We start from the raw sequence: 18020 nt of genomic DNA on the forward strand, positions 1-18020 counted from the left end.
TAATACTCAGCTAAAAAGGAAACACGTGGAAATGGTAAGATATTATTCCACCAACTAAGCCTTGGATGGAGAAACTATTATGTGCAATCAATGTTTTGGTGCTTGTGTAAAAATCTCAATAAGTTGTGGAGGCTCTGTAGATCCTGTTTCTCACACCAATCCTCTAAACACATTATTAAGCACATATCATACCTGAGAGAACAAAGTCAGACTTTTGAACTAAGATTATTCTCATACAAAGAAAATTGAAGAATTTAACTTATATCAATTAAACGAATAGGTTGAAAAGAGGCAGATGTTGAAAATAATAGTTCATTTTGTTTTATGAAAACAGTTCCTCTTTTATTAATTTAAGCGAACAATCAAAAACTGATCATGGTGTTACAATTTTGATTTGATCTATAAAACAGTAATATGATGGTCTAGATTATTAGAGATACCTTCTTCATTAATGGAAACTGGGGTAAGGATTTCCCTTGCTACTTCCTATGATGCTGACATTCTGAATTGTATCTTATATGCCTATGACTTTGATTTAACAAACACTCAATGCTCAGCGCCATAAAAGGAAGGTCTATAACAGTCAAGGATATTGAGCTTTTGATAGAGGTAGTGATTAAGTCTTATATCTTAAAATGTTTTCTAGCTAAATAATAAAATTGACACTTGGTATGATCTACCACATTCTATAGTCTATAATCTATACCTACTTAAACAGGATCATGAGACTTCAATGTCAACCCGAGGTTTTGAGAAGGCAGTCACCCTCTAGTTGTGGTTTATTTGCTACTTTTGGCCACGATTTTGTACTCCATTGCTTTAGCCAGAATCCAACATCTGAAAACCTACAGACCCTAAAGTTATGATGAAGCACACACATTGTCTCTAAAAGAGCCCAAATGCTTATTCAGTGAGGATTCTCCTGAAATATATTCCTTTTAATTCTACTCATGATAAAATCCAAATCAAAACCATTCCCACGATGTACTCAATGGAAGACAGGAGGGGTCAATACACTTTTAAAAAGAAGAGTTACCTAAGCCAACTAATCAGAGGAGCCTGATAAAGCCAACTTTCCTGAAAGAAAATAAAGAGCCGCCTTAGTAGCGAGGTAGAAGGAAGAGGAGAAAAGGGGAGGCACGTACATTTCCGTGATGGTCTCAGGTAGATTTGTGGGGATCTCAGTGAGACCTTTCCCTCGGCAGTCTACAATATTGTTGCTACAGGTACAGGAAGCAGGGCAGTGCAGGACACTGCAGGAGGGAGCCATGAATGATTGGTGACCTATAAGTGAAAAAATACAAAGAATACCAGCAGTTAGGACTTACCCTTGAACTTCATAATAGAGAGACTTGCAGACTGTGCTCAACTAAGAAAGCAGACAACAGTGATCAAGTTCTCTCACACTTTTTCATTAAAAAAGCATCCTTAATACTTCTACACTATACTTTGGAAAGCATGCACTTATATCTTGAAATTTTTAAAAAAGAAGAACTCATAAAAATTATACCATTTTTAGAACTTGGAAAAGGTTAGTAAACCAAATTCAGATTCAAGACCAGATTTCTATTCAAAAGTAACAAGAGTTCCAACAAAAAAAAGCCAATAGTTCAGAATGGTCTATATCATTCCTAATAAGCTTAAGAGGAGATTAGTTTAATCAAACTGACATAGTATAATTTACTTTGCTTCTGATAAAAAAAGAAAAGGAAAAAATGATACAGAGGACTTCCATCTTGGTTGACATAACTGTTGGTCAAATTAAGTTATCCTGTGCCAACAAATGGAGGAGAAAACTGGATAATAGAAGTTTGATGTCTGGATAGATTCAAAATTGCTGCTTTCCTTGAAGTTATTATAGTAATTTGTGGGAGATCATTCTGTAATTGTTCATCCAAATGATTCTTTTCAGGGCTTCATCTGATAGAAACTTTTGCTATGAGCAGTCACCTGCAGATATATAATTTCACTACTCAGTAGTTGAAAACAAAAGTATTCTGAAATCAGATTTCTCAGTCTGAGTAATGAAAACCAGAACAGCATCAGCCAGGCTGCATCAAACAGGCGCCTGGAGAAAATCAGGAAAGCAATCTGGGATCTTCTGGAAGGGAACCTCCCAATGGGAGAGAGTGCTAGGAAGAACCTGTGGGCTAGCTGCTAAAGCCACCCCTCCACACAGGCTCTCAAACTACAATAGCCCAAGTCTAAAAAATGCAGGGAGGGAGAAAACACACACATAGAAAAAAAATTAAACTTGCCTTCTTCCTCATCTAGAAGGCAGCAAGGAAAGAGCAAAAAGGAGAAAAACGATGGTTAGTAGATAATTGTTAGTCACATGCTTGGATTTTTAAGACGCAATCAAACATGCTGAAAATATTCCTTAACATTATAAGAGAATTGGTGCTAGATCACAAAGTGTGGAAAATACATTTAATTGCCCAAAAGATATTTTTTAAATGTCCAAGGATGAGCTAGTCATTTCCTTCCAGTCATTAAAAAATGTGAACTGCTTTCTGCATATGGTAGTCTTCTCTTGGTAAGCATGGGGGAAGAGACTACAACCTCCACAACCAGAAGATGTGGCTGTACAAATCCCTTATATAGGATGGGGTTGTATTTAAATTGTATTTGGATACAGCCTATACAAATCAACCCTATAATATCAATTACTTAGAAAAATGAATAGAATATGTGTGGTATGCACATATTTGTTATAGTAGTGCATTACTTGCAGGCTAAAGACAAGAAAACGGTAAAGTTTCAGTAATGATCTTTTGTTTTAGAAATGTTTTGACTCTTTGTTGGTGGAATCCATATTTGTATAATCCATAAATATTAAAAGCCAATTATACAGTGATTTCAAACTGTGTGTTTGGCCTTTGTATTATAGCAGAAGAGGGCCTGGGTTTGATGCCCAGAAAAATAAAACATTCATGTGTTTCATTATATTTTAAACAAATTGTTCTCAAGCACACCTAGCCATAAACCCATAAAATATATAGTTATATACATGTATAGAATGTATACTTGTGTGTATATGTGCATATATATGCATGTATATACAGACTATATAGATTGATATCCTTGAGTATGAATATATTTAATTGAAAAATCTTATTATTTTACACATATTTTAGTCTCCAATATAAAGATTAATTTATGCTGTTCATATAGTTGTTTCAAGAGAGGTAAGTTTATGCAGCTGTATTTAAAATATTTACATTACTGTTTAGACATAAAAAACACATCAAATTTTAGCTATTTGATAAATGTGGTTTACAGACCAAAGGCAGTTATATGTTATTTTAGTAAAACTGAATCATTAGATGCATATATTTCTGAAGAGATACCCCAACATTTTATAATTACAGTTGAGTTATACTGAATTTTAGAGTGAGTATCCAGGATTACTAGTCATTTTTCATTAGTTAATATCAAAGTAGATAATAGTCATTAATAAAAGAGAAAATAGCATTTAGCATGTATTGTTATCAACCAGAGATTTCCTATATTATTGTGAGATGCAAACAAAAACATTTTATGTACAAGTAATCAATAATTGCCCTAGGTACAATATCCTTGAATCTAGCATTCTTCTGAGTGCAAAATAGAGTATCCATGGTCCTCGCTGGTGAGCAAATCTGAACCTTTGAAACTTGAATTTCTCACACTTGTTACATCATATTGCAAATAAATAAATATATAAATAAAATACTGTAACCTCACTGATCTTACCACTGCAGACAAACTCTCGTTTTTGAACCTCAGCTACATTATGTCCCCTCAGGTGGGATGGGCCCATACACTGAGTGTATAAGCCCACCCGAGGCCTTTGGCGAAGCCAGTCCGAGAGCCAGGCCAGGTGACAGTCACAGTACAGGTTGTTCGAATGGAGTCGACTAAATGAGAGGGAGAAGTTCAAAGCAAGAAAACAGGACACAGTAAATTCAAATATTGTTATTAAAAAGAAATATACATATATATATATATATATATATATATCAACACAAATACAGACACATCTTAGGGAATTCCTATATAATTATTTCTCAGATAAGTAAACTGTTTCACTAATATTAGTCAATTCTCTTTCTTACTGAGCAAGATAAAACTACAGAAGTAGGACCATGAAATTATATTGCATATATTCTTTCAAAGGGGTAACGAGAAAAAAAAAATCAGCACAGGGACAATTATTTTGCATCCCTACATAACAAGACCCAGTGGAGGTGGTTCAAGGTTGTGGCCATGAAGAGGGATGGAGGGCGAGTGTTTAGAAAAAAAGGTGTGGCTTACAGGTCTAATATCAGCAAAGTCCTCCTCCTATTATTAGTTCCTATAGCAACAGTTTACAATGTCATTTTAGCATAGCACTATTTTGTTGAGTAAGATGAATAATAATTAAGTATAAGACAGTCTGTTCTGAACATACCTCTTCTAACCTCCCCCTTCTTACCCTACCCCACCCAGCTGCTCAGAAAGGGATTAGCTGAATTTTGTTCTTAGCATCCAGCTTCAAAGAGCAAAGATTACAATTAAAAGTCAAAAGCAGTTGGGAAGGGAGGAATTAAATAAGACCCCTTTATATTGCCAGAATCTGCTGAAGATCGTGGATTACTTCCAAATTGCAAATAGTACTTCTCCATTAATAAAATATCAGGCAAATATATTCACTAAATTAGGTAAATGACTTCAAACTGCCTTTTACATTTGCTCAAACTAAAGAAAGGGGGCACCTTATGCTATAAATCAAAACATCATTCCTAGAATTGTCTATGACACAGTGAAACAATTTTAGCCCCTTTTAGCTGATGTGTTCAATTCTAACTCAATAATGATAATGGATAGTAAAACATAGAGCTCAGCCTAGAAAGATAATCAGAGTATAAAAATGGAATTTTTAAGTACCAAAGATGTTACAGAAAAACGAGCCAACCAAAAGGGAGGTAATTTAAAGTTAAATGATGGCTTTATTCTCCTTGAGTGTGTGTATATTAACCAGGATGCCATGTATCAAAACTAGAAGGGATATCCTGAGGTCAAATACTAGCTTTTGGGAAAGGTGAGTGGCCAGTTGGCTGAGAATTTGGAACACTGCCTTTGGTGGCCACTGGTAACTCTTCCATCATTCTTTCTATCCAAACACAGTCTGTTACCATGTCCACATCAAATAAGGAGGAAAAGATTAAAAAAAAAAATTACAGCTTGTTTAAAATGCAAGCTAGGGTATTGCTCCCAGCAGATAAAGATGCTAAAATGTAATGGTATACTGTTTTACAGTTTCAGTAGATTTCTTTTTAAAGGGGTTAATATCATGGTCCTTTCTTTTCACATACATTATATAAAGTTAACACTAAACTGATTTTGTCAAATATGGCTTAAGTAAATGAGGCTATTAATCTCAAATTAGCATTGTTAAGGTACTAAAAGACTTATAATTTGATACACTTTTTAATTTTATTCTTTTAGATAAAGTCTCAGCATGCATCCTTGGCCAGTTGGAACTCTCTATGTAGACAAGACAGGCATTGGATCAGTTAGTTCTACCTGCCTTTGCTACCTGAATATTAGGATTAAAGGCCTTGCCACCAAACACAACTCAATGTGTATTTATTTAAGAAACATAACGAATATGATTGCTTATTTATTCCTTGAGTTTTATAGGGGACAGTCTTAGGTAATACAACCTGCTTTGACCTCGCTATATAACAAAGACTAGCCTTGAAGGCCTGAACTCCCTGTTTTGCCTCTCAAATGATTGGGTGCCAACTGGGCATCCCCATGCCAGGCTTTGTTAAGTGCTGTTTTAAAATGAGAAATATTTTAAAAACTTAATCAAAATAGACTTAAATGATTAAAAAAATACATTTCTCCATCTCGAACCCAAATCTTTGATTTTGTTCCCAGGTTTCCAGTAGTTCACTTCTTGGTCTAGGGAATTCTGAAACCCAGTTTACAAGAGATTCATGTCTTAAAATACTGAAATTAAATATCTACATATTGGGGTTTAGTAATTAATTTTTCTTGGAGAGAGAAAAATTAGCTTAGCTCTTATTTTATTTCACAAAAATACCTTAATAACGGTGTGTAATCCTGGAAGGATATTTTAAAACATAAACGCTGACACAGCTTTAATTATGAAAGCACCAGCGGGTGGTATCCTGACTTTACATTACAGAGAACACTGGAGCAGTTTAGTTGTATTACGTCTGCTTCTAATACAGTAATAAAATCATAAAGATTTCCCATTTATCATTTCTGACAGCCAATCAAGGAGTCTTCCATTTCTTAATGAGATGTGACCTCTACAATACTGGAAAGTAAATGTTTTATTTTACTTTATACTTTCTGCAATGTATATCACTTTTAAGGAAGCCTTCAAGTTTTCACAGTAACAGTTCATTTTCTGAAATAGCATTTCTAGAATTCTTCCCAGCTTGTGATTTCTTCAACTATGTTATAATGAACTAATGGTCCTATACCCTGCTTGTTAAAATCTGAAGAAAAAGCCTTTAATTAATTAAATCCATCTTTCTGTACATTTTGGCTACTTACAATGTCCTAAGTTTAGGCATATGGTTGAAACTTGCCACTGAAAGTCTAGTAATGTTGTTATTGTTGAGAGTGCTGTAGAATAAAAAAAAAGTTTAAAAATTTTAGTTAGATGCAGTAAACCATTGATCATTTTATATTACCATCTACGTAAACAATTAACCTCCTCATAGAGAATTTATTATTTTAGAAAAAAATAAAAATTAATTTTCATATTTCAATATATCACTATGCATTCCATTTTATTTAACACTTGTTATACATATACGGCTTCAGATAGAACATTTACAATTTCACGCAAGCCTGCTTCCTGTAGGAGAGTCGGTGAAAAAACTGAACTTTACATATTTTTGTTTAGTTAGTGTCCATGGATATGTTCACATTCTGATACTCTTCAGGTAAAGTCTCATACCAACAATACAGTACTATGGAGGACTATTTGGAATTATTCTTTGTTGTGGATAATGGCTACTCCTAAAGTTTGGGTGTAAAATTGTGCATCTAAATTTGGCATTTTCATTTTTTGCAGATGAAGTGTCTTTCTCTGGAAGCATATTAAAGCTTTGAGGGAGTCTATTCTAGCTGTACCATGGCATACTGTCCTTTGTGTAATCCTATTCGGTCACAATCTCAGTCATCGTGTTGTGAGCTGGAGCCAGAAAGACAGGTGGCCAGAGTTTTTGTGAAAGGTATAATCCTTGCTTGATTCAGATTGCTCCTTCTCTCACTTAATATAATTAATGCCAAAATAATTAGTTGCTCTTACTTTGAAGATTGGGAAGAGATCATTTGAAAGAGAACTCTTTGAGACGTAAACTTTTTACTTCAAACTGATCGTAATAGCATTTGACAAGCAATTCGTGTTGTCTGAACATAGATAAATGCTAGATTTTAGACAAAAAAAGAGGAAATGGATTCAATGTTTTATAGATGTTTATAAATTATGTATTCTCTCAATATGACTTTTAAGTCATGAGGTTAGTTATTCTATCTGTGAATACATGTCAAAACTGGGTAGCAAAGAAAGTGATTCAGGGTCTTAGTTTCATAGCTGATGGTAACCAATTTTCCTCTGAAGTCAATTCCTGATCCCCAGAAAATACCATATGTGGCCATCAAACACAACCATTGATGGCCTGCAAAAGATGGTTTGTAAATGTACTCTCCATTTCTAACACTGTTGAATAACCAAATGAAATAGACAAATTAATGACTAATATTTTAAAGAATAGGTAGGAAATTATTCTAAAAATTTCCATTTCAAGACTTCTGGGAGAGTCATATTATTTGTCCAGGGGAACAAACAACTAAACATTAGGTATGACAACAGAGAATATCATTTCTAGTTTACTAAAGAGCACACTGACCTCCACGGTCAGTACATGTTTGGTTTTTGTTTGCTTGTTTGCTTGCTTACTTTTATTGAAGATATTTTAATACAGCCTTCACCAGGGAGATTAGAAGAAACAATAGGTGTTCAGACGGAACAACAACAACAAAAACCGCAAAACCCTCATTGTCAAATGTGCCTACAACTTCCACACGGGAGATTCTTGTTACTTCTTGTCTGTTTTTCCTGCCCACTCCACCTCTTTGCCTGCACATTTCATTAATGCTCCTTTTCTGACCCCCACAGACCACTCAGTTTAAAAAAAATCCCAGTGCAAACTCTTCCTGAGGATCAAACATCATCGACTTGTGCCATCAGTGTCTCTTCTGCATGGGCGGTTCCCTCGGTGTTCTGTAAATTTTCCAGTCAAAGAACCACTTTCTATTTTCACAGACCATTCATACTCGCCTTCGATAAACTGTAGAGCCCCCACTTTCATATTACTCCCAGACTATTTCCCGAAATGAAAAAGCCCCGACATCCCCCTTACTCTTGCCCACTCTAACTCGTGCCCACTTTAAGTATCTTTTGTTTGTCTAATTCACATCTGCGGTTGTGTGTGTTTTCAAAGGGACTTGATTTCAACTGACATCTTTCCCCACTGTCAAAATTTAGGCTTACTCAACATAACTAAAATCTTTGAAGGTACAAGCCATACTGAGATCTGATTTGGGACTATCTTTTATAAACACTTTCTCTTGCATATAAACTAATTCAATTTTTAAGTTTGCTATTTATTATTTTTTTATCAGAATATGCTTTGTAGAAAAGATCTCAGTGTAAACATACAAAAGGTTACTCTTGAAATGATGAAGTACATGTTAGAATTTGATATTTTATTTGCTCTTGTTTCTTAGTACCAAACAAGAGTAGGTCTTGGCAGAAAGTCTGCTGTTTAATGGACATGACTCACTGTCTTACAATTTAATCAACTTATGCCTATTCTGTATGCAAAAAAAAAAAAATGTAAAACTAGCAATTCCATTTCATTTCTGTCTGTGTTCCTAATAAGAAGAAAATCATAAAGATAAATTTAGGTTTCAATGTTGCTGTTGTGTCGGGGTGGCCGAGTGCTCTAAGGTGCCAGACTCAAGCTCAGCTTCCTCAGTGTTATTGAGACTCTTTCTTCATAGTAAAAGTACATAGTTAATTTTGTATCCTATCGACCAGAATTCCATAGGAACCCAGCTTGTACCCTGAGCAAAAAAACAGGTTCTTCCCTCACCTACCCTGACTTACTTTTTTCTTGGAACCTCACACTTTATTAACTCTCTCTTTGTTTTGTTGTTTTTTTTCTCCTTATCCAGACATTTTGTCAGCAATCAGCATGACAACACTGTATTCTCATTTGTCCTCAACAGTGTCAGACAGTCAAAAATACTCATGGAGTAAAAATAAAATGCAAATTAAAACCCTGGAATATGAAATCACATATGAAATTTAAGTTTATCTTCTTCAATATTTGCATGAGTTCAGAAGATAAGATCCTGTAGAATCAGGTTCTGTCACCCTTTCGAGAACACTGCTCAGTAAATGTCTAATTGGCAATTCCATTTTCTCAAAGTTTTATCGTATTTTCCTTTGTCAATCCAATTATGGAAAGATTGTTTAAACTGTATTAAACATATTATCTTTCAAATTATATATACATTATGGTCATGACGTCTCAAAATTTAACCTCAAAATATTGAAATATTTTAAAAGCACACAAACATTTTCTTTCAACGAATAAGTTTAATTACTTTCATCTGTAAGCAGGCTCTAATTATCATGATGTAAAATTTGGAGCCTCATTCTAATGTTTTAGGGTTTTCTTTAATTTCATGAATTATCACTCTTTATCATGTTGCAAAGCAATGGTTCCCACAGAAGGCAAACTTTAGACATTTTGTCAATACAAAAATAACAGTATTCTATATATATATGTACAACGTTCCAGTTTGTGGGGGTAACACTCGCTCTACCTCTGGTGTCCTCCTCCTGGCAGGCAGTTACTGGCACACAGGTTAAAAAAGCGGCTTTCCACTAAAGTGTAAGCATTCTGACTGTCTTCCCAACAGAAAAAGGATTTTTTTTCCAACGGCAATAAAATGACCTCAATGTGTAGAGCAATTTACATGAATATCGTTTGTGATTTTTTTTATCAACTCTTTAAAATGTTAACTCAGATCAAGGGGCAGGTAGAAACTCTTCTTTAACTTGTACTAACATTAAAAAACATACAGAAATATTACCAAAATAAATGATCTCATCTGAAAGATTATTTATCTTCAGAATATATTTTATTTTGGTGGCTCAAAAACGTAAATGCCCCACTTTTGTGTGGGGGGGTTGACTTGATAATTCTTGTACAACTTTTACCAGTTTGATGAGAAATTCAAAGGCACTTTCCATTCAGCACATCAGATTTCTGACTGTGTTATGAATTCAATTAAAGCCCAGAAACGTCTTTTTCCTGAAGGAGAATATTAGTGACATCTCTGAAATGGATCTCATCCAGGGCTCATTCCAATTAGGATCCCAAATTCAAAATAAACATACAAAAATGAAGTTGACTTATGCTGTCATGAAAAAACTGCATGATTAAATGAGAACCTTTCCACAGCACACTAACTACAGTACATTTCAGTAAGTATGCTTTGTTTAGTATTTCTATCTTAATATTTAGAAACTTGAGAACTTCTGAGAGATCTATGAAGACATTCTATAAATACCAGATCTTTCAAGTGCGCTTCTTAAAGACAGAATACGTACATAGAGATATTTGCGCAGTTTGACCCACATACATCTTGACTCTCCTGTGCATTCACAAGTTTTTTAAGGTGTATTTTCTTGTCCTTGTGAGAACATTTTGACACTATCAGACAGAAGCTAAGTCATGACACAAGTCCCTGTCTAGAAACAAAGCTCCCAGGAAAAGAGTCAAAGAAATAAGCAATACTTACAGTACTTCTAGATCTCTCAGTGCTCGGAAAGTCCCATCTTCAATGCAGCTGATCTGGTTGTAATCCAGTTGCCTGTTAAATGGATTAGAAGTCTATGTAACAGAGAGGAATAGAAGCAGGGCGTAGGAGACCTGAAGATTTCGGAAGGGGCCCTGAAGCTCAGCTCACACTTCCTGAAATGCTTCCTCACACACATTCATCTGCTCAGGAATGTCACAAACTATCCTCCCCTCGCTGTGAAGCTACTGAAATCTCTTTTTGTTCTGAACTGTCTGTGCAGATAGCAGCCCTTGGAAAGCTCCAGTAAATAATAACTGCACCTTATATTAAATGCCATAGGAATGCAATTTCATTACATCAAGAAAAGCTATCCATTAAGAGCTTTCAGCGTCATCTCGCTGAAACAATTTCATTAAGGTAAAGGGCTGTAAATCACTTAATGTCACATGCACCCCCTCAGTGACCTAACAGAATCCATTTATCAGAGAAGCCCAGCTGCATGTTAATTTCACGATCCTTGGCAAGAGTGAGTAAGGCTACTTTCGGGTTTCCATCTTCTAAAAGCAGTTTCCTTTCCAGACTCCAAACTGAAAACAGGAAAGGATGCCGTACATCTCCTCAGTCTTCCCAACCAAGAACACACATAGAAAGCTGGTGGTCATCATATACAGACTTTGCTACTCTACAAATTTGCATTTATCATTACATACGCATTGTCTTCATTGTCAGTCTAGAATGTTTTTGAGTGAAGAAACTTTAAGAAAATGTTTCCCGAAGAAAACTATTTGCTCAATATTAGGAAATGAATCCATTTAAACTTAAATGAAACTTTGCGTAGCTTTCTTTAAGATGCTCATATTAGCCTCCCAAAACAAAAATCACCAGCTGTATTTCATTGCAATAGTATATAGTGTAGGACAATACTTTTTACCTGTTATTTCAGCCCACTCATATCATTCAAACAAATGACCCTTCTTCAGGGTTTTTTAGTACTGAACGCAAATATTCAGTGGTAGAAGGAATAAAACCGATGTTGCAATATTGCTCAGTTTTCTTTTTTTCCTTTTTCTGATAGTTGTGTTTGAAATTATAAATCTTACTGTTCAGGTTAAGAAATTTACTTTTAATCTGGGAGAGATGGGAAGTGGGGCAGTAGAGGGAGGGGAAACTGTGGTAGGGATGGATGTCTTATGTGAGTTTCAATGAAACAATTGGCTTTCTTGAAAGAAAAAAACTGAGCAACGTCTACACTCCATTCCTGTTTCCAAGAAGAGGTCTGATGCTGGAATCTTGCTGCTTAGAGACATTACTGTTCCAACAGAGAAAAATGCATTTTAATGTTTCACTTGGTATAGAAATGAAATGTTAGCACTCTATGATTGCTCTGGGAATGTGGATATACAAGAATAAGATTATAATCATCAAATAAATGTATCTAGTACTTGTTTTGAGTCCAGAATTCACCATGAAGACTATCTCACATTGGAGCAGCACTCTGAAAGGACTGTTTGAAAATTCAATAAAATAGCTAGTGCTCTCACAAGACTGTTGAATAGAGGTATGGTGATTTCACAGGGCAACTTTTAGAGAGGCCTCTTTAGATCACTTACTTACAAAATAAGTATATAGGGGATATCTCATGAATGAAACATCTCATTGTAAAACAAGTCTCCAGGGAACACAATAATAGACAATGCTACCTGACATCACAAAACCAGTACAATATAGGACAATATAAAAGCCGGTACCTCCTGGGAAAGAAAGAGTTCTACTGCATTTACAAACCTAAGGTTTCCCCCAATACTACCCAAGATTCCTGCTACTGTAATAGTTGAAAGCTTTTCCCACTTTTTAGGAAGTAATGCAGAAGTGTAATTTCATTTTCCAGGAAGACATTTAAAGTCTCATGATATAATATGGCTGCTGTGGTTCCAAGAATACACTTAGATCCTTGAGCACTTTTGATTTTTAAAGATTAAATTCATTTAACAATTAACTTAATAGCCTTTTTATTTCAAAGTGCTAAATATACATCTACACTACCATTTGCTAACCTCTTGAACAATTTATCAAAGCCATTTAAATTAGTACAGTGGCATGAAGTGTTACCCTTGACATGCTACAAAAGAGAAATTGTTTCCAGACAAATTGGCAAAATCTTTTAATGCTATCAAATTTGCCTAATGCAGTCTCCAGGTTAATCTGCAAAAGGGTGAGCTGTATGTTTGCCCATACCTTATTATCCTTAGCTGTCAATGTATAAATCAGTGCTGACACAGCTTCTTTTAAATCATGCATACAGTGCACAAAGGGAAATCTGGCACATGCCAGAAAGCACTCAGGCGAATCTTGTTCTACAAGACTAAAAGACCATCCATTTGCTTAGGCCAGAATTTGTAATATTGCTGGAAATTTAAGAAATTTAACTCCTCTTTGGAATATAATGTCTGGTTACATGTTGTTCTCAACAGTTTAAAAAGAAACATAAACACTGTGGTAATGCTATTAGGAGTGTTTGAGTTTCATAGGACACGAGTTATTAAAAAGTTTCATGAACAATTGCCAAACTCAGATCACAAATGTCCTAACTATGAAAATAATTCATGGAGCTCTGAGTAAGAAAAAAATGAGTAAAAGTGAATTGGTGAATAATTTCTTCAACCATTGTGAATTTTGTGATATTTAAGGGAGTGGCTATAGAAAACCTTCTGCTTTCATGATTGCTTAAGGGGCAATCTGTTTGCAGAACTCCATTTGTCTACATGGTTCAAAACAAACAGTGACAAAAGAGTGTAACAGCATAACTTATTTTGGGGTTTCTACTCTCTCCCTGCACCTTGGTTCCCTTGTTCAGCTTGTATGTCTCTCAAGGGCCTATCAAGGCCTGTGTGCTTATGTCTCTGTAAACAAGAAAGGGCCTGGTCTTGCATTTAGCTAAGGCTGATTTTCCTTAGATGTAATTTCCAATTGTGACATGGAATTTTCAGGAATTAAGGAATGCAGATACTTTCTTATTAATCTTCTAAAATTCCAATTAACTAGTCAGCCAAAATTTTATTCTGTAAAGTCTTCAAATAGAAAAACATTAGGGAGAATAGGCAGACTTGTCTGACGATTTCATCGTACGCAAGCTACTTTTCTGCCATGTGGAGACTTTCTTATTATTTATTTGAATAACGGTCACTACTGTAGTTCGCTTTTCCTCGCTCTTCAGGCAGCTTGGGTTGTCATGGGTATCTGTGTCTTATAATTTCAATTTTTTACCCTTCATTTTGCTTCTGTTCCTGTAACCTCTTCAGACAAATGTTCTTATCTGCGGTTTTGTTTTTCCAAGCACTGCATGATTCCATGCAGATGGAGAGATTAAAGGGATCATCATTGTCATCCCAATCCCATTTAGCATTAATTGCTATGATTCTCTTTTCAGTGGCGGTAAAGATACTCTGATATCCAGGAAGTCCCATGCTTCCCATATTGATGGCTACTAGCTTGAGTGGCTGTAGTCTCAGACAATACCATTTGCTAACAGACTTGTACAATGAGCAGCATATCCTGTGACTCACACACAGAATATATCAAACTTATCTGCTCTTATTTCACAACAGTCTCTGAGTATAATTAATGGGAAACAATATATAATGTTTCTAACTTTAAGTCTAAAGTAGATATAGTAAAAACAGAAGGCTAAACATAATGCAGCTGGAGATACTGTATTATGTTCTCTTTAAGTATTCTTAAAATATTTCCTATTTCCTTCCTTTAACATTCAGCTCCCATAGTGTATTTTAATCTTATATATAAACTTTGCTTCACAGTGTTAAATTTAGATGACTGGATCTCTAGCCATATCCATAGCAAAGATGTATTTTTCTTTAGCATCCAGAAAATAATAGTCAATTACTAATCCACTTTATCTCATAAGAATTAGACTATTTAAAATACTGTTAACAGTGAACTATCACAGAACATTAAAACACATAATAATGTGTAATGAGACAAAGTTCCAATTTTCTTATATTTTTAAATCAGAGATGAAAATGGTGTGTTATTTATATTGCTGCTATAAAATAAAATACTCTAAAACTTCAGACAATTTGAACTAAATCTAAAACAGAGCATTTAACAATGTAAATAAATCTGATTTTTTAAAAGTGAATAATGGGGAAGAAAACAGAGGGAAATTGTTTAATATTGATATAGTATCTTTAAGGTTAAAATGTATGTCTATATAAATTGTAAATATGAAAACCTCGTGACAACTGTTATTTAAACCAATTTTCTAATTCCAATAGAAATATATGAAAATATCACAAGTTGGGACTATACCAATGAATGTCCTAAATATTAATTTAAACAACATGACTTCTTCCTTCAGGACAAGCACACCTACAAGGACCTGGTTTCGAGGCACTTAATGATAAAGTGACAATCTATCCAAAGAATTTCAAGAGTTTACATTATCTTAGATTTAATTATTTTATAGTCTTTCTGGTAATCTTTATGTACCTCAGTAAGAAATAGCCTCAAATTTCAGTAGAATACTCTGTACTATAAAGGTTCATGCATTTGCCATTTGAAGGGAGAAAAAGAAAATAATACCCTGCAGATTAAAAGAAATATTTTATAACAGAAAATAGAGGAAAAACAACCAGAAGGATATTTGGGTTCTGGAATTTCTAGAAAACTTAACCAAAGCAGTTTGAAACTATGACAGATCATAATAAATACTTACATTTACTGAGCACACCACATGTTACAAACTGACTATGTACAATTTCATTGCCTTTCACAGTAAATTGAGAAGGTAAATACTGCCAGCACCTCAACTGCACAGTTGAAGTAATAGGACTCCAAGGTCTGAGAACTTATATACAGTATCACATTTTGCATTTACCTTTGATTGTAATTGAGACCAATATATTCCCAAAGTCCCCAAACAGTATCCAAGATCTGAGGAAGCAAATTCAAAATGTTTCCCCATTTCAGGTGAAGTTTTAGATAAATGAATGGGCACAATTCAAAGAAGTATTATAAAATTCAGAAAAGGCTGTGATTCCTCCAGGTGGAGAGATTTAAATTAGTGCAGAAAATATATCTCTTTAAATGTCTAAGATGTAGCTCAGTGATAGAATGTTTGCCTAGCATACAATAAGCCCTGTGCTCAAGCCCAAATATCTCTGGTCCTGAAAACAATCCCTTAACACTGCAGTACCTCTACTCATTCTTTTGTTTTTCATGGAGCTGGTCTTTCATTTAAATGGAAAATATCTAACTAGGGTCTACTCTCTCTCTCTCTCCTTCTATCCCTATCTCTGATTCTCTTTCTCTCTGGGTTTTTCTATCTATCTATCTATCTATCTATCTATCTATCTATCTATCTATCTATCATCTATCTATCTACACATCTTTGTGTGTGTTAGTGTGTGTGTGTTTGTGTGTGTAATATGATATAAGCTGGAAACTGGATCCAGAGCTTCTATGCTGAAACAATGGTTCAAAGCAGGAAATCTTTGTCACAGCATAACACCATACCTAGTTTGTATATCTACTAATACCAGGTATCATAACATAGTGAAAAACATGTTTTCTTATAGACTACAGATTCAGATGTAGTTTCTGCTTTGTTCATTTACTATGTCTTTGGTATGCTTAACAAATATAACATGAGATTAAATAAAAGGATTTTGAACATGGTTATCAGGTGGAGAAACCAGTGGATCACAGAAAAATATCTAATAGTCTAGTATCTTTGCTAAAATAGCCTAGAGGTCAAAAACAATTAGGAGGCTGTCATAATAGTTCATAGGTAACAATGTGTGCTGACCCACATTGGAGACCTAAGAAAACTGAAGGTCTATTCTGTTGAGCAAAAAAGGCAACCACACTATCCATATAGGCTTTTGTTTTATGAGTTGGTTAACTGGTGTTCAAGATCATCTTTTTCAGTATTTTGTTTGCTTTGTTTTGTTTTGGAGGTAGTTTTAAAGATACACTGCATTTATTACAGCGTCATGGAAGAAAATCAATTATTGAAGAAAATTTGCCCGAAGCACAGTAGTGGATAGCAAAATATGCAAAACTGGAAAGCTTTGATGGATGATTGCCTCATCACAGTTGTTGGGACAGTAACAATTCTGATACTTGGGGAGAGAAAAAGACCAAGACTACAGGACCATGGACAGTACCTATGCTTCTCAGTGACACCTGTCCATCCTGTATCTGGGCCTTACGACTCTCCTTTTCAATAAAATAATTTGTATTCTATATGTGACATTGTATTCTGTATGTGTCATCACTCTTGGGAAGGATAACTCCCATGAAACTAACTGCTTGCTGTCATTTACTTGAAGAATTATAGCTATAGGTTCTATGACCTATTAAATTGCCCTGAGTTACCATATAAAAATAAGGAAGACTAACTGCATGAAATAAACAAAGAAATGGTTTGATTTTCAACGTATTTCTAGCCTCACGCCCAAGGGAAGTCACTAAGAGAGCACTGGGTATGAGAAGCTAGTTTTCATTGGAAGGTTTTACTCAAGAAAAATTAGAAATAAAGTAAACTTGAAAACTAAGTAACAGGTTATTTGGAAGTTAGGTCTTATGGCAGAGGTAATGGAATCTCTTGCACTTAAGGGAACTCACACATTCTTCCCTTTTAGGGTTATATATTTGTTCTATACTATATGGAAAACTGTTGATTGTGTATCAGCATGGGTTACGTAAATGAAGATGAAAGGCACCAGGAAAGAACTTTAATCTTGATAAAGGTGTTGGGCTTTAGAAATGTGCTAGATTCTCTGTGTGCCTCAATAAAGTAGAGTATGATGTCACTGGTTGAAGTGGATTAACTGGTAAGAATAAAATAAAATAAAATAAAGTGGGACATAAAAAAGAAACATGAGAGTAATTCAGTAAACAACCCAATTTCTCAATAATGTATGTAGATTATCAACAACAGATTAATTCTCTTTCCTATTTGTCAAATTTCCTTATTGTCAATAAGCAATGCCTCACAAATTAGATTATTTTTCCCTAAAATGTCACGGTCATGCATATTTATTATCTAAATGATACAATGAATTGCTTTAAGAAAGCTATGCTGAATCATTGTATAAATTATACATTTGTCT

General features: G+C 34.7%; 1 protein-coding gene across 4 annotated transcripts in view; it reads right to left on the reverse strand.

Annotated features, from left to right (window-relative positions):
- Positions 1-18020, reverse strand: part of Slit2 (slit guidance ligand 2) — a 311911-nt gene that overhangs the window by 108262 nt on the left and 185629 nt on the right. For all 4 annotated transcript variants that reach the window (XM_051174041.1, XM_051174039.1, XM_051174040.1 and 1 more), the window contains exons 6-9: positions 10888-10959; positions 6556-6627; positions 3736-3899; positions 1146-1284 (exon numbers count right to left, since the gene is read on the reverse strand). In XM_051174041.1, the coding sequence (XP_051029998.1) occupies positions 1146-1284; positions 3736-3899; positions 6556-6627; positions 10888-10959 (447 nt within the window). The remainder of the gene's footprint in view (positions 1-1145; positions 1285-3735; positions 3900-6555; positions 6628-10887; positions 10960-18020) is intronic.

This window comes from Phodopus roborovskii, unplaced genomic scaffold (genome assembly GCF_943737965.1).
Source record: "Phodopus roborovskii unplaced genomic scaffold, PHOROB, whole genome shotgun sequence".
Lineage (NCBI taxonomy): Eukaryota > Metazoa > Chordata > Mammalia > Rodentia > Cricetidae > Phodopus > Phodopus roborovskii.